Source organism: Dermacentor andersoni, chromosome 4, assembly GCF_023375885.2.
Source record: "Dermacentor andersoni chromosome 4, qqDerAnde1_hic_scaffold, whole genome shotgun sequence".
In the NCBI taxonomy this organism is placed as follows: domain Eukaryota; kingdom Metazoa; phylum Arthropoda; class Arachnida; order Ixodida; family Ixodidae; genus Dermacentor; species Dermacentor andersoni.
Window position 1 is genome coordinate 20238801 of NC_092817.1, and position 22928 is coordinate 20261728.

Genomic DNA, 22928 nt, shown 5'->3' on the forward strand with positions numbered 1-22928 from the left:
TCTTTTATATGTATTGTGAATGCCTCTGCGATGAAGACCACAACAACAAACTTGTCTATACAATGCAGAAATTTAGGCATTTCCGATGACTTTGTTGTTTTGATACAAATGTCACATAGTGGTGCTGCTGCTGCCCTTCAAAGATGTCACCAAACGTTGTGTGCTAGCGCTAGCGCTAATGTCAGTGCACTTGAAGAGCATGCCAATATCAGTAGTAATACTGCTGCACTGCTCTAGGAATCTACTTGTAGTGCATCAACGGGTGTGACGGCTGAAATACGTTGCACTTGATGCTGACGTGATGACGTTAAATGACGACCAATGACTTCTTGAATGCCATCTAAGGTGGAAAGGATGGGAATGTCAACAAAGGTGACAATGATGAGGATACTGGAAGTGAACTAGTAATTGTGACAGCAAAGGAGGTGATAGCGACATTTGATTATCCGCAGCTTTATTTTCAGTAGCTTTTGCCGGAAAGCGTGCTGGGAGCCTCATTGCAGTAAGGTTGCCTGCAGTCGCACATTCTGCCAGACATATTGTGCTGAGAAAGATTAGAAACATATTTCATTACGTCTCTCTTGAATCCAAGTTAAATAGAGGCTTTCTTTTATTCAACATGCCTAGCCTGCTCTATTGTGAGCGTTATGGTGCGCGATGTTTACAGCGAAGTGACTTGTATAATGAAGAATTCTGGAGGTCCCAAGAGGTGTTTGACTGTCTTAATAATTCTGACACTATTGTCCACCCTTATGAAAAGTTCCAGGCCATGATGTTAAATGGCATGTTGAAATTATTTATGAGCAGCTTGTGGGTCGTGTTCTTCTTCCCTCAATAAGCATCACTTTATCTTTTGCTTGCTAAAATTGGATCCTACTTGTTACTTTTATGTGGCAGAAAAATGCCAAAAGCAAGAATGGAATGTGGCTCTGTTATAGCCTTCAGAGTGTACTGAGAACTTCACTTGAAGTAGTTTGCTTTCTTGGCTTCACGACTTTAGCATAGCACACTGTGGGCTATAGCAGGCTGGGCTGTAAAATCTGAATATTGTACTCAGTGCCTCTGTTTGAAGCTACAGTAAGTAAACGGTACCTTGGATTACAAGTGCATTGATGCTGAAGAGGTTAATTTGCACGAATTGCAATTCAGACTGTGTTCATGCTTGCTGTAAGGGCTGCAATGCAAGTGTGTGGATTGATGCGAAATGGCAGTACAGTGGACTCTCTTTAAATGGAACTTCAATGGAACAAGGGAAATCGGTTCCGTTTATCAGAAGTTCCAATTACTGCTAGACAAAGCTGAAAAAAAGCGCATGAATACAAAACCAACCAATAGTGAGAATGGTGTTCCGTTTAAGCTATTTCCATTTATCGAGATGTCACTGTACACCTCTTGGACCATTACTTGCCAGGTCTGTTGGGTTAACCGCAGGCATTTAATATTCCTTTTCTTTCTCCCCTCATTACATTGCAGTTGTACCACTGTTTATGTGTGGGCTGGTGCTTTGTTAGTATGAAAAAGCCTCATGCTTTTGTGTTCAACAGAATTTGATCTGTTGAGATCTGTAGACAAGCTCCTATCTTTTCCTGCTTGTGCAGAACCATCCGTAAGGACCAGTTTGTTGAAATGAAGAATGACCACTTGGAACTTGAGCCGTGAGTATGCCCTTACTTTTTAAAAAGCTGTAGGGGATGTTATGATGAAGTGTTTGCGTTTTGTGCAGTTTAAAGGTTGACTTAATGAACTTTTAAAGTTGGTGAAATTTAAATTCAGTGAACATAAGTGAATTTCTAATTGATATACAGTAGAACCCCGCTGTTACATTCCTCACTGCTGCGTTTTCCCGGCTGCTACGTCGTTTTCATCCGGTCCCGGCATAGCTTCCATAGGATCCAATGTATAAGGAACCCCGCTGTTACGTAGTAGCTGTGAAAACGTTCCCGCATGATGCGTCGCAACCTGAACCCGCCTGGGCTAAAGTAGGCAACGCGATTCAATCGCCATTTTGACTTTTGACGAGTTTTGACCGGGCTTGGCCGAGCTTGGCTACGGAACTGGCTGCAAGAAGCCGCACGCCAGTTAGAGAGGCCGCCACTAGGTGGCCATTCGTGAAAAATGCTCTCACTATCATCACTGTGATTACGGTCCCCACATGGTTTGTTGGACGGGTCGACTCACGGAGGAAGGAAACTCTGGAGAGGCCCTGACAGCTATAGCTAAAGGGAAGCCGGAAGTTGGCGTTGCTCATGCCGTTGCTCCGCCTATCGGGCCAGCTCCCCTCTCTTGTTTACATTTCTCGCGAAACCACGCCGCGCTGCGCGCAACCGGGCTGCTTGGACGCGCGCGCTCCGCAGCAATACTAAACAATCGTTAGCACGTTAGCATGATTACGCCAAAGAGGGCAAAATTTCCCACGGATATTCCTTCGTCTGTTGCCATTGCCGTGGCGCGGTGACGACGAGGAGCACGAGCCACATGATGCCGGGAAGTTGCCAAATCCTAGCTTTGGAGAAGCCGTCGCGGCTATGGACCTCCTCCGCAGGTACGTCGCACCTCACAGCGACGCTGACAGCAATGCGGCCTTCCAGGCTATTGAGAAATGTGTGGTGATTTCTAGCAAGTGAAAGAAACGGCAAGCCACCATTCTAGACTTTCTAAGCGCAGCGAACTCTGTGGAAATAAATTGTCTATAGTTGAAGCTGCACTTTTTTCATTCATTTTCGGAGCTTTCCTCACTGTTGCGTTTTCCCGGCTGTTACGTTTTTTTTTCCTCGGTCCGGTGAAAAACGCATGAACTGGGTTCCACTGTACAGTGAAATCTCATTACTACAAACACCACATTAACAAACGTTTCAGGTTAACAAATTTTTCAGAAAACCCCAGCTGACTTATGGTTTCAATGTAAAAATATTTCACTACTACTAAATTCAGAATACTGTATTTTTCAGAATAACGATTGTTATTCAGTTTCCGTGTCATGTTAATGCCTCAGTACTACAAACTAATATTCAGAAATCTGGGGATTCTTGGATTTCCATGTATATTTCCGAGCAGCTGAAAGAAAAGGCTAACAGATGAGAAGGCGCAGAAAGCGGACGCCGCGGCCCAAGTGTTCATAAAACCTGAGATGGCGGTCAAAAATAATAATAATACAGTAGAATCTCATTACAATGAACTTTGCGGGACCGCCGAATTGAATTCGTTAATTTGAATTATCGTAGTACTGAAAAAAAAAAACAATGTTTTCACGTCAGTAATGCAACACAACAACGAAATTTACATACCTTTGCAGCAGACGCGCATGTTCGTATGTAAATAATAAAGAGAGTGCTGGGCACAGTTTAACTACAATTTATTGCTTGAAGAAGTCTGTAATCTTCTGGCGAGTTGACAGCAAGCGCTGCAGGATGAACGCCTCCACATCCTGGACCTTCCTCTGAATGTCATTGGGGACATCTTTACAGTGCCCGAGGAAAGATCGCATCTTTTCGAGAAAAACAAACATCCAAGCTGGAAATTGTCTCTTCCTCTTCGTGTGTTGATCCAGTGTCGGCATCGCCTTCGTCACTACTGCAATCTTCATGCTCACGCACTTTATTCACAATGTCTTCGTTGGTGAGCTCTGCGGATGTAGCCTTCGCGCTGTCGCTGTCAGTGTAATCATCGAAGGTCACCGCGGTGTCGACGGGGAGCTTCTCAGTAAGCTCATTCCACAGTTCTGGGTTGAGCTCCTCCATGTACTCGCAGTCTTGTTGCGTAGGTGAAGCCTCTAAAAGGCCTGCCTTTCGCCAGCAGTTGCTGATCATGCTTGCCTTCACGTACCACCACGACCCTGTAAGCATTTCTGCAGCTTTTGACGGATGTTGACCTGTGTGGGCAGCTTCAGTCAAATATTGATCAGGAGGCGCTGCACAAGACGCTTCCGAAATCCGGCATTCACACATCTGATGATGCCCCGGTCCAAAGGTTGGAGCAAAGAAGTACAATTCGGGGGCATAAAGTTGCACATTGCTCAAGCTCACGTTCACGATGTGCGCCGAGCAATTGTCAACAATGAGAATACAGACTTAGCCACTGGACGTCTAAGCCTTGTAGGAAAGCCAGCCTTTCAGTAGCAAGGGGCACAGGCTTGCGAACAGCGAGGGTGTGCGCTCTTGCAGGTTCCACCCCCAATCATGAGCCTATTGCTTGACATCAAATGCAATGAGTGATGACTGGTACAGGGTCAAATGCCTCTGAGCTTACGGGAGATCGATGTGATATGATAAGGCACAGGTTGGCAGGAACAGACAACTAGCAGAAATTGTTCAATTTTCCAAAGCTAATATAAGCCAAATACACAACCCTTCAGTATAACTGTTTACTGTTTTATTGTTTTACCAATGATAATGTAATTGCAATGTTCCAACATGTTAAAATAAACCGACTTGCTGTTAAATGCATATCATTATTTGTATTTGATTCATATTCGAAATTTTTTATATTTGCATAGCCCTAGTTTTTCGCTCTTGCCGAAAAAATTTCTACAACATATTTTTCTTTTTATTGATTACGCTTATTCTTGATGTGTTTTGCACATTTTTCTGGGTATTTGCATGTCCTTTCCTTCAAAGGTTAAAGAGTGATGTTTACCTTTGTGCAGGTTTGTGGAATGCCTTGACTGCGGTCGCAAGTTGCACCAAGTGTGCGTGCTACACTTCGATACCATCTGGCCTGAAGGGTGAGTTGAATCCTGCTGTTCTCACTGCCATTGTTGTTACGCTGTGTGGCAACTGTGCGTCAGGGATTGTCCGCAAAGGCGAGGCAGGCATCTTGCTGAGAATGAAAGAGAAGGTTGATATTGTTACAGTCCGTGATATGTCATGGATGCACCAAAGGCTCCTCCATCAAAAACTTGCTGTGCCTGTGTTTCTAACTTGAACACTTTTTGGAAAATTAAAATGCTCGATAACTCATAATTTTGCATGTCTTATGTGAATTAAGGGAGCTCAATTTCAGTACATTGGTTGAACGGTCCGAGAAGTGGACTACTAGTGGTAGTGGCTTTTGTGCTGCTTGTTTTTCTGAAATATATGGTAGCGAAAGTGTGGGTCATTAGTTCTGTAATAAGCGACGGGCCATTTCATATGAATATTGCACATTGTCATTACAGGTTTACCTGTGATAATTGCCTGAAGCAAAAGGGGAAGAAGCGGAAAGAAAACAAATTCACTGCAAAGCGTAAGTGTCTTCTTCACTGTTATAATATGTATGTCTAACTATGAGAAAAGAGATTAAATAAAGTTAATTATGGCAGGAAATAACATAAAATGCTGTGTTAAGCTACATTAATAGATATCGAACAGTACAGGTGTAGTAGAAGCAAGAAATGCAGCGATGATGCTACCTGGGAATCCTTGCCGTAGCTCTGAATCTCATTGCAGGTTTTGACTATCCCACCGTGGTGGCCTGGCAGCCATGGTGTGCAAAAATGCAAAAATGCCTGTGTTTCGATTGGAGGCACGTTAAAGATCCCTTGGTGGTCAAAATTAATGCAGAGTTCCCCACTACGGCTGGCCTCATATCAAATTGTAGTTAAAAGAAAACACGGAAATAATTGCAAGCACTGATAAATGAAAATCTTCTCGATAACTTTTGTGGCCTTCATGTTCACGAGTAAGACCTGAAACTGGGATCACTGAGAAATTTGTGGTGTGATAATGTGCTTGCATCCTGACATTGACATCAGTGTTTTCTGTGCAGAATTCAGAAAAGGAACCTTTTCACTAACGTTTACTTCTCAATAAACCATCTTTATCTGATCAAAAAATGTGCATGGAGAGTTTCAAAAGGACCATCTGTGAGTTATACTGGGTGCAGTGCTTCAGCTGTCCCAAAGTGTCTGACCTGACACTTTTCAATGCAAATAGCGATATTTAATCATTAGGATTATCATGTGAAGATCATTGTGATTTCTTATGCATACTTCACTTTCTCAAGTACATACATACTTTCACCTTTGCTTATGCCGATTTCTATATTAATGTTTTTCATGGCTGCAATTTCAGGTTTGCCAACATGCAAGCTGGCCAACTTCATAGAAAATAGAGTCAATTGCTACTTGAAGAAGAAGGATTCTGGGGCGGGTGAAGTCACGATCAGAGTTGTATCTTGTACAGAGAAGCTAGTGGAAGTGAAGCCAGGCATGAAGATGAGGTGAGCTTTTGTTTAGGCTTACCATATACAGGGATTTTTATTTTTCAGGTTTAATGTGGGGCTGTGTTCAAAGAGTAATAATGTGTGTGAGAAGTGCTTCCTAGCTTTAAACATACACAATTCTAACTTTCAGGGTGTGAATTGAATGACAGGTTAAAAGGTTTTTGTTAGCTATGAGAATAAATTTTCCTCAATTTTCGCATCGCTGGTGTAACTTGTATACATAAAGTGACTCTGAATGTGATTTTATGCCTCGTGTATATGCTTGCGAAAATTTAGAGCGAAAATTTAGATCCAAATTTTCTGACACCCTTCAGAGGCAAACCTCTCGGCCGTTTTGTCAAGTTCTGCCTCTTCATTAGCTTGAAATGAAAGTACAGGTTTTTTTAGTAGTAGGGGGACATTGTCTCCTAAAGGTTTTAATTGCTTGATTTTGTTTCTTTTGCAGATATGTAGATACAGGGCACTGGCCTGAGCAGTTTCCCTACCGTGCGAAGGCACTGTTTGCTTTCGAAGAGATTGATGGTGTGGACACATGTTTTTTTGGGATGCACGTGCAAGAGTATGGCTCAGAATGTCATCCGCCCAACACCCGTCGTGTGTACATAGCTTACCTGGACAGTGTGCATTTCTTTAGGCCCAAACGGTTTCGTACTGCAGTCTACCACGAGATCCTCCTGGGTTATCTCGACTACGTCAAACAACTTGGGTGAGTCAGGCTTGCCATGTTCCCCGTGTAGCTGCATTATGCGTAAGTTTGTGTGGTTACCAGTTTTTTGGCTCAAGGAGAATTCCAAACAAATAGGTTATGTTCATTATTATTCATGTAAAGTTGAGCCCACATGTAATGGCCCCACACGACGAACTTCTGCATAAAACAAACGAAACCTGCGCCACCACCAAACTATATGTTATTTGAATTACACACAATTACACGTGCAATGAACATTTTTGAGCCCTGCCAATCAGTTACAGAGAATGGACGGCGTAAACTCGGCTCCGCGATGTGAGATAACGACCGCCTCTGAGCCCTTTGTGCATGCGGGCCGTTTTCCCGCCTCACAGGCGAGCTGTCCGTTTTGTGCCCATCTCAAGCAAGCTACCCTCTGTGCGTTGGCTTCCCCTGCCCCACTGGCGTGCACTGCCCACGAATGTTGGCCTGTGGCTTCCAAGATGCCCTTCCACCCGTCCTTGTAACTCCACTACGCTCCCCTCTCCTCATTCGTTCTCGCAACTACCCTTGCTTCGCCTGTCTCCACAGGTGCGCTTAAGTGCTGGCTGCCGATTTGACATTCAGAAGTTTTGTCTTCTGGACGTTAACGGGAAGCAGGCCTCTCCACACTAGTCTCCACCCCTCCTTGCTTGAATGTCACATGTGCATGTCTGCTCCATCAATTGCGGCGCTTTGTTCTCTCTGTTGGTGTGTGTGGTGCAAGCGCCTCGTGCTCGTCGCGCCGTGAGTTGTTTTCAGGGTGGCGGACGGGGGAAGCCTGCCGTGCCTGTAACGGACACGAAATTGAAAGTGCTGGACATAGCAACGAAGCAAGCATTGTTGATGGAGCTGTATCAAGGTGCTCAAAACTGCGAGTTGGCGAAGTGCAATGTGTCAAAGTCAACCATCGAGCTTATTCTAAAGAACAAGGAAAGGATCACCAGTTCCTACACCCACTCGATGGACAGAAAGTGCCTGCGGAAGGCCACTATGCAGGTGCAGAGGACGTGCTGCTCAAGTGGTTTGTTGATGCACAGGCTTGCAACATTCCAGTGATGCTGGGTCAGTGATGTGGACCAGTGATGCTGGGCAAAGCCAAAAAATTCACTTTCCTTCCTGTCTTCTACCCAGGCGATGGCTGGCTACATAGATTCAAAGTGTAGCATGGGATTGTTTTTTAAATTGTCAGCGAGGCAGCTTCAACAAAGGACCAAGACGTTGCCAGTTGACTTGTCATTAGCGCAAGTTATGTGGAGCAGGATGCTCATAACGCAGACGAAACTGGTCATTTTATCAGATGCTGCTGGACAAAACATGCCATGAAAGGCGATTCATGTGCTGGCTGTAAACACAGTAAAGTGCGTGTTACAGCACTTCTGTAGACTATATGGATGGCAGCGACCAATGCATGCCCTTTCTAATCAGAAAATCAAAAAAAGCCATGTTGCTTTCGGAACTTTGTGCCCGTGGGCTACAGGCACAGTGCTAAGGCATGAATGATGTGCTATTTATTTGCAGTATGGATGGGTGAGTTTGATCACGACATGCAGAGGCTGCTCGTGCTCTACAACTGCTCAACGCACCACGTGCTGACTTCTCTAACTGCAGTGACTTTACTTTTCCTGGCACCCAATACCACTTTCAGGGTGTCCGCCAACTGGGAAAACTGGGAATTCTCAGGGAATTTCAATAGCCAGGAAATACTCAGGGAAAACTCGGGAAACTTGTGCTTCTATCAGGGAAAATTAGCTGTAATTTTATTGAAAGGGAACGAAAGTCGTGTTAATGCTGGCTCCAGTAACAGAGGAATCGCAACGAATCGTCATTGACGCTGTGTCATCGGCACGAGGTATTTCCAGAGTAGGTAACGACCGATTTTCCGGATGCCCGATTTTTCGGACATGCCCAATAATTCGCACGGCTTCGTGGCACCACCATGTACTCCATATAGTCAATGTACATTGCACTGACTGCAGGTGTGAAATGGCATTAATCAAAGCCACCACCGCCGCCATTTCGAGTATCTCGGCGCCTCGAATCAGCACTCTCGCACGCAGATCCGCTGACAGCCATAGCCACCACCTTGGCAACGTTAGGCCTAGCTGCTTCTACGTTCGCTATTAAGCTTCTTGCCGTGTGGTGCCGTGTTTTTCATTGAAAGAATTCGCCGCGGGCGGCAGTGGCACCGACTCCGCCTTTGTAATCCTCGCGACCGGCTTCGAAGCTCGCAAAGCACAGCGCATTGCGTAATGCCATTCTCCGGAAGTTAGCTTCACCTCAGTACAGCTGTGTCACGCGGCAAAGCATGAGCCTGGGAAGGGGCAATTGTTCCGTAACACAGTATGTATTCCTTAATTACACATGCGTGCACCCCCATATTCTGTCACATTACAAGCATCAATATGCCTAATCAGTGTACTGGCAGGCCTTATGAGCTTTATCGGACATGCCTGTAGCAATATAAGCCCTTAAGGGCAGTTTAAGACATGCATTCATTTTTTTCGGACTGCCCGATTTTTCGGATTTTTTGGCGGCCCCTAGGGAGTCTGAAAAATCGGACGTTGACTGTACAACTGACCAAGGGGATGCTTCAAGTGGTCCATGGGGTGAATGCGTGGCGGAAGGAGGATGAGAATAGAAAGGACCGATGCACTGAGGAATTAACGGGAAAGGAAGCATGCCGCCGCCTCTGAAGGAGCTTGAGTTGGCTGACGCCAAGATGCAGGTGTCCCTCATACAAACCAAAATAAGCTCTTTAAAGCAGTGAAAGCCAACAATGAGATGTTGTGTACCGGCTGAGAGTATGTCAGCACAGTTGAGGTTGACTTCTCAGCTTCTGAGAGAGAATCTTAGCTGTGACAAAGTTCAGGCCTCATACCGATGAGCTTGCTATCAGTTGATAGAAATAGCTCATATTCGAAAATATTTACTTCTGTATGCATCTCCTTTTCATTCGTATTTGAAAATGTTCGACTCAATTTTTCGCTGTGCATTTTACTAACATCTTTTTTTCTGATTTCTTTTAAATAGATATTACTCCTTACTATTCAAAATGGATTAAGTCATCTTTTGGTTCTATATGCTTACTAGAGAGTGAGAGCATCGGGCAGCATGGTGTCAGCCTGTCTTGACATAAAACTAAGTTCTGGCTCATTCAGGGAATTTTGCAAAGGTGCTCAGGGAAAACCTGAAAAACTCAGGGAAATTGGAAATGTCAACTTGGTAGACTTTGGAAGTGCACCCGCTTGACTTAGGCATAATCTGTGCATTTAAGGCATCATATAGGCGCTGCATTGTGGAGCACTTGCTCATCGCTCTTGTCCACCCAACTGCCAACCTGCCACTTCACATTTCACTGTATTCAACCCACGGAGGAAGAAAAAAAAAATAAGAAAAGGTCCTGACTCTTTGTGAAGCTCAATGAGGCCGGAAGTTGACATTTCTCTGCCATCTTGTCTACATTCTTCTCTCTCGTTTACATTTCTCGCCTTCGGCGCACCATCACACTGGACTGCGCTGATGTGCACGCACTGTGGTGAACCAATCAACAGAGCCAGTCGCTGTGTATACCATCGCAATATCGTTGCCTTAATGAACTCTGCATGTTGGACTGTGAGGATGGTCCGTCGCTACTTTTGCCAGCTTTTTTGAAAATAAATCTGCGTTCTCACTGCACTGCAAGAATGCGCAGGCGGTGACCAGCAGCACACTTTATACGTTGCAACCTATCGCTAGCCCATCTGGAGTTTATGAGAAAAGCACGTATGCTGGTTGTGGCTTTATAGGAATCATTTTGCTTTATTGAACAAGTTTCGGGCGACCACACACTGCAGAGATGTGACAAGCAACAGCGCTCTGGCATAGAGGCCAGCAGAGGAGAATGTCGTTGCGTGTTCAAACACACTAGCTGCGGCCTGAGGTATGTTGTTCTCTTGGTATGGGAAGCTTCATGGAAACAAACTTCTGTGGTATACTCTGCGCCATGCCGAACAATAAGTGCATATGACTGCGGCTAGTGCGTTGACCGGGCCTATGTGCGACCATCAGCCGTTTGATGTGTACACAGGTGCACATCAAACGGTCTTGAGTGCTGGTCTTCCAGAATTAGAACTGTGCTACGCCAACTGGCCCGAGTTTCTATACCCTACTTGAGTTTCATGTTTGCCTGCTGTTGGAAGTGCAGATGTATGCAACGCCAGGAGTTTAAGCAGTGCTGCTCAAATTCAGCTTGCTACTTTCTGCTTACACAAAAGCTTGAATGTGTTTGGTCCAGTAAGTCTGCAGTCAAACTTGGTAGGCATGCCTGCTGTAGTTGTCGGCTGGTTGCCTGCGAACCTGAAGATTGCCTTTACAGTCTTCAGGTCTGCGTGCTGTTGCCTTCTGTACATTTTTCCAGACAGTACAAATATATTTTAATTTTACAGCGAAGCTGTTTATGGCTAGGTTTGTGTGTATTTTTCTTCTGTGTGTGCCAAAATCGTGGGCCGATCTCGAAGATGGTGCATTACTGGGCCAACCCGTGGCGGAGGTGAAGCAGGCTTCAAGCACTCCGCTAACTTGCAAAGATATGTTTAATATTGTGGGTCCAAATAAAACCTGTGTCAGATATTAAGCTGATAAAAACAGATACACTTCGACCCGCGTCAGCCACGTCTACCTTTGCACCGCCCTCACTTTGTCGACGTGTTAAGCGCTTGCGTATCTACTTTTCTTTTCTTCTGCTCTCCCATGGTGGTGGTCCCGTCAAAATGTCACGTGTGTATAGTTTCCTCTGGCTCCTTGAGGCAACGGTCCTGTCATCCATGCTAATGTATATGAAAATCACGGTAAATGAGTTTGTACCTTTCTTCAAAATTCTGTGTTCCCTCTGTGTAGTGTTCTAAACAGCTTCGTTGGTCACTCACCTTCACAGAGTGGAATGGCTCATAATTTTTATTTTTGGTTGGAAATCACAGCTTTTTTTTAGTCACCTGAGGATGTCTGAAATTATGTGTATAGAGTAAGCATTGACCATCTTCTCACTGCACACACAAACAGTGGGCTAACCATTATTTGGACAGAATTATGGCATTAGTTATATTTTTAATTCTACAAATTATGCAGGGTGCACTGATTCTGGGTGAGCTTAAGCTTTTCAGGATCTGTGTACATATCGACATGTTTGCACAGTGTAATAGATGAGGACTCAAGGAAGAACACAACACAGGCACTGTGCTGTGTTCTTGCTTCAGTCCTAGTCTTGCGCTGTGCAAACATGTTGATATTGTATCACCAACTCGCCCAAGCTTCCACGTTATCCGTGTACACAAAGATGCTGGATCAACAGCAAAAGCATTGATGAAAGTTAAAGTATTTAAATTGTGTTGCATACATCTTGAAACAATTCTGATTGGTATAGGGCTGCAAGATTGAATAACAAGTGCAGAATGTTTTAGTAAAACAAGTGAGAAGGTGGGCGGTAGGGTGCTTTTTCTTAGCGTCAGTGTTTCGTATGTAGCAGGTTGACTTCTTTCATTGTTTTTCACAATGTTTTGCACCAGTAATCATTTTCAAGTTGCTTGATAGGTGTTTTGCAAGCCTGCTAGACATGAAATAGCTGATGTTTTCATATTTGATGTTCCTGTAATGAGTTTTTGCATGGAGTTCACATTCTGTATACCTAACAAACTCACTAAAGAATTCAAAGTTCTTAATAATTTGTGCAACTATATGCTTTTTATGATTCTGAAGAAGTTAGAAATGTGCTGAAAGTAAGTTTTCAATCAACAGAATTAGTCATTGTCTAAAAGGGTTAAATTCCTTCATGTAGAGGTGTTTGTGTAACAGTGCTGACTGAGGTTGCCCTTTTTATTTTCAGTTTTGCAATGGCTCACATTTGGGCGTGCCCACCAAGTGAAGGGGACGACTACATTTTCCACTGCCACCCTCCTGAGCAGAAGATACCAAAGCCGAAGCGGCTCCAGGACTGGTACAAGATGATGCTTGACAAGGGCATTATGGAGAGGATAGTGCTGGAGTACAAGGTCAGTCCCTACTCCAATGTGCTTATCCCTGTGAGGATTGAATTTTTTTGCAAAAGCCGTGCCCCTGTGGTAAATATTTTATTGCAGGTTTCAATAGTATCAAATGATTAAAAACTCATGAATTCAGCAAGCATTTATTGCAAGCAATATTTTGTGTGAAAAGTACTTTCTCGCGCCAACATTATGCTCACAATTATTCTATACAATAAGAGATCGAGAAAAATGTATAGCGATATTTACGGTTATTAATTTTTTTGTCCTGAAAACACGATTCATCAGAAGTAGAAGCATGTCAGAAATGAATCGGAAGAAGAAACGCTTGAGCAGTTCCCGTGAGAAGAGGCACCATGCGTGGTCATACCGAAAGCATGACTGCTCTGGGAATACGTGTACCTTAACCGAAAGAGGAACTGTGAGCAAAAATGCAAAGAAAGAAAACTGATTAGTATCTTTTAACTTTGGTGTGGTGCTGCCAGAAACATGATAGTGGTGGCCATAAAATAATGATGGCATGCCCTCCATGCATGCCTTGGAGGTAGCAGGCGATGCGTGTGTGACCACATGATCGAGCGAGTAGAGTTGTGTGTACTGGTGAGCGGAAACACGATTTCAAATGACTTTCAAAAGGAGGGGGGAGAAAGAGAGCGGCAACGACACCATTATTTGGAGTGCAAACTTTGTGTTTTTCTGCATTCGTGAATTTGCAACTGCATTATGAACAAACTTGGGCAGTATATGTATATATATCTTTTCTTCCTTTCCTTTTTTGCTTGCTTGCTCTTGTTTATTGGTGGACCTTAGTGCTCTGTCTCTGAACAATGCCCATTGTTGTCATGCAGGACATTCTGAAGCAGGCCACAGAGGACAACCTCAAGAGTGCTTGTGAGCTGCCCTACTTTGAAGGTGACTTTTGGCCCAATGTGCTCGAAGAGAGCATAAAAGAACTCGACCAAGAGGAAGAGGAGAAGCGCAAAGCTGCTGAAGCGTTGGCTGCGTCTGCTGCTGCTTCGGAAGGCAGTCAGGATGGCGAACCTGAGGGTGCTGAGGTGAGTACTAGTCTCAAGATGATGCCTCCACTTTTCTTTGCATTCCCTATTCCATACTTAGCTGGCAACGCTATGGTAAGTAAGGAGGTAGTGCAGTCATAGAGGCCCCTGTGCTTTTTCACAGTGCAGTCTTTTTGATCTGGGACGCTTGCTATGGCGCAGCCACTACATATATCACAACTGGAGCTTGTGAACGTCGGGTTACATTAAATTACACATAATTCATGCACCTTCACAGCTTGTATGCAACACACTTTGTTTTGGCCACTAGCACAAGTGGTGTGTTGTGGCCGCTGGTCGCAGAAATGTGTCACTCCTCTGTTCAGTGGTAAATAGGTTTACGTCTGTGACACCTTGCATGTAATAATTATGTCATAATAATGTCCTTCTTTCGCCCGTCTTTCTGTTCATGCCACTTCTTTCCTTCGCGCTGCTTTCTTTGGCTGTACCAGCTACGCGTGCCGTGGAGAAACCCAACCTCCGTGCTCACGGGGATGCTACAGAGTCGCAATTTCCAGAGGGTGTCATTCGCGCATGCTTGCACTATGGAATATTTCAGGTGTCCGCCTTGAGCGAGACAATTGCGGTGTCCACAGCAAACAACAAAAAACAAACACAAACAAAAAGAAACATTGTTCTTTGGGAGGCGACAGGAGCTTCCTTTTTGTCCGTGGTTTTCTTGGCGGCGTCAATGGCTCCTTTGCAAACGCCACTCATACTACATGGTGCTTCAGTTGTCTGTGGTGGCAGAATCTACAGAAAATAGCAACTGCGCGGGCCAAGGGCCAACAGCACCATTTTTCGGGATAGCTCTTACGGTGACAACTGATGAGTTCATGGGTGGAATGGTTAATTTTAATGGTTAATTTTGAGATTTTTACTGTAACAACCTTTCAGAATGACGAACTATTTCTTGGCGTCCCTTGGAGTTCATTATATCGACATTTTACTGTACAGTGAAACCTCGTTAAGGGGGACCCTGCGCCTGAAAACTTTTTTCTATTGATTTTGATAGGGTTGTGTGAATATTCGAACTTTCGAATACCGAAGCGAATAAATGTCATATTCTATTCGACCTTCGAATGGAACAGGGCTATTCGGAAACTTCGAATATTTTCGAAGTCTTTTGAAGTTTAAGAAGGCCGGTATGCGTACGTCTTTGCAAGTTTGTCTTTCTATATCTACCCTGGGTACAGCGTTTTCATGCCACTTTGCTGACCGAGCCACGGCCGCTCAAAGGAAACGAGGCCATGACCGAGCATTGGACCGAGCATATGAATTCACCAACGTAAACAATATTGACATACCTGCCAACTCGTCTGAATTTTCCGTAAAATGTACGAATGTCGAGCAGTCTTAACTATTTTACGTATCTTGCTTGAAATTTTACGGAAAACATTTGCGAAAGAAAGGGAAAAAGTAGTAAAACTACACCCTAGTACCTTGCGCCACCATGACAGGGTAACACATATGCGTGGTATCACCATCAGCAACTGCAAAGTTGTAGTGACTTCTGTCGTCTACTGGGGGTCACGAATCCATGTCCAAAGCACGATAGTGCCGGTAGCGCCTCTGGTGCCTCCGCAAACCTGTTGCCTTTGTTCGCACGGGCGCGCGGGTTTGGACTTCAGTCAGCTTCAGTCACTGCAGTGTTGGCCTCGCCTTTTGTGTGACTAGCTGCCTCGTCGGACGCAGTACGACTTCAGCCTGTAGCGGCTTCGCAGTGCAATGGTAGGCTCGAAGCCCCGACAGTACTTCCAAGTGCTTTTGAAATCGTACACGGCAGAATTTCCATGCTTCGTGCCGTCGAAGAAAGGGGAGAAGGTGGGATTCTGCACCACGTGTGCTTGTGATGTGAACATCTCGCATGGCCGCAAGTCTGACATCAAGGTCCACATCCCTTTGAAGAAGAACCAGGGATATGTGCGAGCCGCGGATAGCCAGCCAAGCCTAGTGTGTTTTGTACGCAGCGACGACGACCTCGCTGAGATTTGTGCAGAATGCCTCTTGACGGCGATTTTAGTTGAACGCAACATCCCGCCTAGCGTCAGCGATCATGCCAGACTGCTTTTCCGGAAGATGTTCCCCATGTGCGAAGAAGCGAAACGCTATGCCTGTGGACAAACAAAGACGACGTCAATTGTTCGGGATATGGCCGCCAACGTGGAGACTCCGTTGTTGGATGCCCTAAAACAGCAAGTATTTTCGATCGCTGTGGATGGCAGTAACAACAGGGACATTTAGCTTTACCCTATTGTTGCGACATATTTCGTTGAAGAAACAAGTAGAGTCGAAAGCCGCCTTCTTTGCTTCGGGACAATACAAGGGGAAGTGACGGGTCACAAGATAGCAAATCTGGTTCTGGACAAGATGAAGTCTAGAAATTCGCCTGTGGGAAGCCTGTTGGCTATGTGTTCGGACAATGCTAATGTCATGATCGGCAAGAAAAACAGTGTTTCTACTGTATTGAGAGAGACTCAACCAGGTTTGATAAAGGTTGGTTGCCCGTGCCATCTCATCAACTTGGCTGCCCAAAAAGGAGCTTCATGTCTTCCTGTAAAGGTTGATGAGGCTTTGGTTGACATATTTTTTTTTACATAGAGAAAAGCTCGAAATGGAAAGATCGACTTAAAGAGTTACAAAAAATGCATGACGCCGAGGTCAGAAAGATGTTGAAGCATTCGCTAACACGTTGGCTGTCGTTGGTGAAGTGCCTGAAGAAGCTGCTCAACCAGTGGAAACCACTACTCAGCTTTTTTTTTGGATCTGAAATGAAGCATTGCAACAAGCAGAGCTTGTTTTTGGAGTTATACCAAATTCTGAAGCCTTTGTAACAAACCCCCAAGAACCCTGCACTGACCCCAAAGTCTGCTATACATCTTCATAATACAGTGGAACCCTGTTCATACGTTTTTCACCGGACCGAGGAAAAAAAACGTAACAGTGAGGAAAGCTCCGAAAATGAATGAAAAAAGTGTAGCTTCGACTACAGACAATTTATTTCCACAGAGTGCGCTTAGAACTTAAAAAAGTCTAGAATGGTGGCTTGCCGTTTCTTTCGCTCACTAGAAATCACCACATGTTTCTCGATAGCCTGGAAGGCCGCATTGCTGTCAGCGTTGCTGTGAGGTGCAACGTACCTGCGGAGGAGGTCCAGAGCCGCGAAGGCTTCTCCAAAGCTAGGATTTGGCAACTCCCCGGCATCATGCAGCTCGTGCTCCTCGTCGTCACCGCGCCACGGCAATGGCAATGGACAAAGGAATATCCGCGGGAAATTTTGCCCTCTTTGGCATAATCATGCTAACTTGCTAACGATTGTTTAGTAGTATTGCTGCGGAGCGCGCGCGTCCGAGCAGCCCGGTTGCGCGCAGCGCGGCGTGGTTTCGCGAGAAATGTAAACAAGAGAGGAGAGCTGGCCCGATAGGCGGAGCAACGCCATGAGCGACACCAACTTCCGGCTTCCCTTTAGCTATAGCTTCACAAAGAGTGACGTCAGGGCCTCTCCCGAGTTTCCTTCCTCCGTGAGTCGACCCGTCCAACAAACCATGCGGTGACCGTAATCACAGTGATGATAGTGAGAGCATTTTTCACGAATGGCCACCTAGTGGCGGCCTCTCGAACTGGCGTGCGGCTTCTTGCAGCCAGTTTCATAGCCAAGCCCGGCCAAGCCCGGTCAAAACTCGTCAAAAGCCATAATGGCGGTTGGAGCGCGTTGCCTACTTTAGCCCAGGCAGGTTCGGGTTGCGATGCATCATGCGGGAACGTTTTCACAGCTACTACGTAACAGCGGGGTTCCTTATACATTGGATCCTATGGAAGCTATGCCGGGACCGGATGAAAACGACGTAGCAGCCGGGAAAACGCAGCAGTGAGGAACGTAACAGCGGGGTTCTACTTACTGCTGCAGGCCCCGGGAGGAAAAGCACCGGCGGCGATGAACGCTCGCTAAAGAGGAATAGAGCTCATTCTGGACCGCAGGCAAAAAGCTGACACTTCATAGCAGGGATTCTGGGGAAGCCAGCCAGGTGACCCATGAGGAGCGCCTTTTTTAAATTTTTTTTTGTCATTGGAGCTAAACAGGGCATGCTGTCTTTTTCTCCAAAACGGCTCTTTGAGAAGGGGAACTGCCTTCTTCAGGCACAGGTTCCTCAGATTCATGTACTGAGGGGCCTCTTGAACCGCCTTTTCGAGGATCTCCTGACTAGATTTGTGCGCCCAGGTGTTGTCAAGGCATGTCATTCATTGCTGGAAGTTGACTGTAGAGCTGCAGAGAACCACAAAGGTGATGAAGACATAGTCATTGGCAGCACAACCTGCTCTGTGGTTGAGACACTGAGCTGCATTGAGAGAGAGCAGTTCTTCTCTGCTATAGGTCTGTACTTAACGGCAGCATGTGATTACATTGGCTACAAATTCCCGCTAGAAAACGTCAATCTCAAGATGGCTGAATTTGCTCAAGTACGAGCTCTGGGAACTGCTTCATTCAACTGCGTAAGTCATTTTATTATGGCATTCTCTGCTATCCTACCCCAGCGGAGTGGTGAATCAAAAGAAGAAGCAATCAACGCATTTGAAGGCCAGTTTGCCAACTTGCAAGCATATGAGGTTCCAGTGGACATATTGAATGAGCCAAGGTGTGACGTGCAGGGGTCGCAATTAGGAAGGGTTCGAAGTGTCGACAGATCGCTCAGGTTCCACATAATTTAAATGGTTATGCTGGGTATTCTATCCATTCCCCACAGCAATGCTGAATGTGAGAGGATATTCAGCACTGTGAACAAAACTTTAATGGAGTTTCGCTCATCTGTGTGTGAGAAAACACTCGAAAGTCTGTTGGTGGTCAAAGGGCACCAGAGTGGTACCATATTTACTCGCATAATGATCGCACTTTTTTTGTCAGAAACATCAACATAAAATCAGGGGTGCGATCATCACGCGGGTTAAATTTCCCGCGAAAAGAAAAACAAATTTTTTTCGTCCTGCGTTTGCTGCGGGACACCAAAACAAATATGGTAGCCGGCGGAGCAAGCCGAACGCGATTTTTTTCTTCTCGCGAGTACATTACATGCATTGAAACAGTTTCTTTCGTATCAGTCATGAATAATATAGTTAATATCGGCAAGTTTGCGGCAATAGTGTAGCCATGTCCACTTTGAGGGGACAGAAACGGATGGGCGCTCTTAGATGCCAGTGACATGGAAACACATGGCCGGCATGCTGCTGAAACTGCGGCATCTGTCTTCACTATACTCTCCTAATACGGCACGTTTCCGCTAAGGGTGGGTGAATATCTTAGCTGTGTTACAAGCGTCGGCGAATGAATAGGGTACACTTTTAACGTATCAGTGTAAACGTGGCTACTATCGTTGCCGCTTGCGATTTGTTGCGTGCCCACGAGTGCAGATGAGAAGAATCGAAAGCTGCTTTTTTTGTTGTTGTTGACCACAACCATTATAAAGCCTACACACAATAAAGGCAAGTTTGGTTGCAGCTTTTTTTTTAGTCATGGAAGTGCGGAAAGTGATGAAAGTAATGAAATGAGACATCTACTTAAGAATGTTTGGTGCGTGCAGACTGCTTGGTTTGTCTTGAAGAGTCGTTCACGTAGCATTTGACAGATGGTAAGCGCGATCAGTATTAGCTAGACTTGGCACACGACATATCGCTGCAGCAAGTTCGGGGTGCGATCATTACACGGGAAGTAAAAAAAATCTAATTTTGACGACAAAATTCAGGGGTGCAATCATTACGCGAGTGCGATCATTATGCGAGTAAATACAGTATGTATTGCCCAATGGCAGCCGGGTGCTCTAAAGTCAGCTTTGCCGCTATACATATGTGTTATGTGGTAAAGCATGCGAACGAGCTGTGGCAGTTTTGTTTTCCTATACGACTGCACCACGCAGGAAATTTTAAGCCCAATTTTCCTGAGGAAGAAAATGTGGCAGATCCAGTGAGTTGGAATCCATATACAGCAAAGCTTTGTGTGAGTGCATAAAGAGTCGAAACATAAGTTTGTATTTATTTAATGTCTGTACAAAGTGACATGGAAGGCTTTATTTAGGTATTGTAGAGAGGCTAATGCACTGCCACCGTGGATGCTTGAAGACGAGCTTTCTGGGCTTCTCCTTCCCCCGTGCGGGCGATGCTGCGGCGGGTGTGCAGAGGCAAACGCCATCTGGTGGCGGTGTGAGGAACCCAGCGGCATGCGTGCTTCGCTATGTTTGGTTGGCCTAGTTGGCAAGAGAACAGCCAGGCCGCTGCACCCACGGTCATGAAACCTGGCGAGGTTCACAAAGACAAGCAACGCATTTAGATTTGAGTGAATACTGTAATTGGACTTGTAAGCGACGGATAAACTTCTTGGCAGGAGATGATGTGTGTTTCAACGCATTCACTGTCTCCTAAGTTTTGCCATGACAGACGCTGCTGCTAAAGGTGTCGCTACTGGGGCCACCATAGGGATGAGGCGAGTGCATGCTGGCTGCTTAAGTTTGAATTGCCTGGCAACGGCAAATTTTTTCATGATCAAATAACAAGAGTTTATATCCATAAAAAGGTATGGGCACTGGCTGGGACATTCACTAGGATCAAATTAACCGGAGTCAAATTATTGGAATTCAGCTGTATATGCTGGCCTTAAAGCATATTTAATCGACTGGTTCTGCTGTAACAGCATGGCTCACTTATGGGTTCTGGGAAGCTTGCTTTAAAATTCACAAGCCTGACATGCTTCCTCATGCTGAATTAGCAAAATGAACGCACATTCTCATATGCAGAGGAGAGAAGGATGCTCCAAATTGATTAAGCAAAACTTTGGCATTAGTAGAAGTACCTCAATGTCCAACATGCATTATATGTAGAGAGATGATTGGTAGTCTTCGAATTGACTCTTTGGGGTCACATTCTGATAATGTAGTCTCTTCTTATTACTTGACAGTGTACTAATTTGAATAGGAATGTTAAGTTGCCCTAGATTGATAAGAAGAAACCCCTGGAATTGTGAATCCTGGTATTGTCAGCATTACTGTGAGTAGCTAGGGTTGATCTGTAGTTCTTCAGGTGGGTCTGATGTTTAGAGGCACAGAAAAATTTTAATGAAGATTCTCCACACAAATTAGTTTTCTTTATTAATACATGATACATGAATGAAAAAACAACAAAAACATGGAAGTAAAATAAAAATTGCCCATTGCTCTAGAGATATTGCGGCTTCACTGCCTCGGTAGGAGGAGATCTAAAAAAGGCTAGTGCTGTAGTGTAGCATATAAGTGTGAAAAATAGGCTTTTTAAAGGACTGTTACTGTACAATAGCTGGGTTAAATAATTTTTCTTGTCAGCTTAGTATTGTGCTAGGATTTTTACATTAAGAACTAACATGTTCAAGCATAATTTTACATTCAGAATTTAAACAAGAAAAATTCATTATTTTGAAAAAGAAAGTGCTACTTTTCAGCTTACAGTTCACCTTAAGGCTGCATTAAGGTTTCAATGAGATTCCATTGCTGGATTCAGCCTCGATTCGGCATAATAATTTATCAATGCATTTTGTTTCGATAATAAATGGCATGATAGCAGGGCTTTCTTCATTTTTTTAAGCTTATTTTTTTTTAGTTTATATTCAACAGCTAAGGATATCATTGCATAATAAAGAAAGGGGATTGTTCTGGATTAGAAACCAACTAAACATTATTGCATGTGTTGGAACTCTGTCTGTAGCTAAAGCTATGCATTGAGCAGGGTGCTGCCAGCATGCTATTTGTCTTGAGTCAAATGCGGCTAACGTGCTTGGGGCTTTCACTTCTTCAGCAGGGTGAAAAGAAAGGGCAGAAGAGTGGGCGTAACAAGAAGGCCAACAAAAACAAGAGCAACCAACGGAAGAACAACAAGAAGTCTACGGTACCCCACACAGGGAATGATCTCTCTGCCAAGATTTACTCAACCATGGAGAAGCACAAAGAGGTATGCAGTCATTTGGGCTCTTTCTTTGGTATTTGAGCAATGCTTGAAATTTGTGAGGATCATGCTCTTCCCCATGTGGCCTTAGTGGTTAAGGGGGACCCTGCACCTGAAAACATTTTCTGGTTCTTTGTCGATTTTGATGAAACTTGCTGAGTTTATGTATTTCAATGTGCTAGTTATAAATATGCATCCAGTTTTCTTGCAGTGTAAATAACTTTCCAGAAATTGAAGAAATTCAGCTTTATTGCATAATTTGCTTGGAGTTGAGCTATCTACCAAACTATACATGGCATAATAAATGTCGACATACGGAAATAAAGTGGAACTTTATTTCCTAGAGTGCAAATAAGCAAGTATAGTGTTCTAAACCAATTTTATATCAAATGAGAACATTGTAAACTTCAGTGAGAGAAATCAATCTAACTGCTAAAGAAACATATAAAATTTTTATAATAAATGCAACATTATTGTGCATATTTGCACTCTACACAGCTTTGCTTTTCTGGAAAAACAAAATTACAGTGATAGCACCAATAGAAGCAGAGATAATGCATCTCCAATACGGCATCATCATCAAAATTTTGGTTTTGAGAAAACAAAAAACATTTCACAACTGATATATTGAAAGAAAGTTTGAAAGAACAGCACCAAAGGCCATCAGTAGGCACTAGGTATAATTCGTGGCCGTTGCCGGCTGATGACATACCGTGCACTGTGAGTATGTTGTGGGGTTCTTACGCATGCTTTTGGGGCAAAGGAACGACAACACAGTAGTGCACACAATCAAAAGGGGCATTTATTGCACCTTTCATAGACCAATGATTGCTAGCCCAGTTGCTATCCTCAAAATATGCCGATGGGCACGTGACAAATAGAGGAAGTCTGACTCACCGTGACCGGATAGTGAGCGAATATGTTTGCCCCATGCTGGACACCAACGCCTGATCATTCGCACGTACGGTCACGTGAATGGTGCCGCGTTCGAATGAT

At 44.5% G+C, this 22928-nt stretch overlaps 1 protein-coding gene and 1 pseudogene across 1 annotated transcript in view; one reads left to right on the plus strand and one right to left on the minus strand.

Moving 5' to 3' along the window:
- The window catches only part of nej (CREB binding protein nejire), a 96228-nt gene that overhangs the window by 59925 nt on the left and 13375 nt on the right, over positions 1–22928 (plus strand). Inside the window, exons 18-25 of the mRNA XM_050182645.3 lie at positions 1599–1655; positions 4643–4720; positions 5153–5220; positions 6048–6195; positions 6644–6904; positions 12765–12930; positions 13770–13976; positions 21786–21938. Of these exons, the coding sequence (XP_050038602.1) occupies positions 1599–1655; positions 4643–4720; positions 5153–5220; positions 6048–6195; positions 6644–6904; positions 12765–12930; positions 13770–13976; positions 21786–21938 (1138 nt within the window). The remainder of the gene's footprint in view (positions 1–1598; positions 1656–4642; positions 4721–5152; positions 5221–6047; positions 6196–6643; positions 6905–12764; positions 12931–13769; positions 13977–21785; positions 21939–22928) is intronic.
- LOC126536079 (U2 spliceosomal RNA) lies at positions 11382–11558 on the minus strand (annotated as a pseudogene).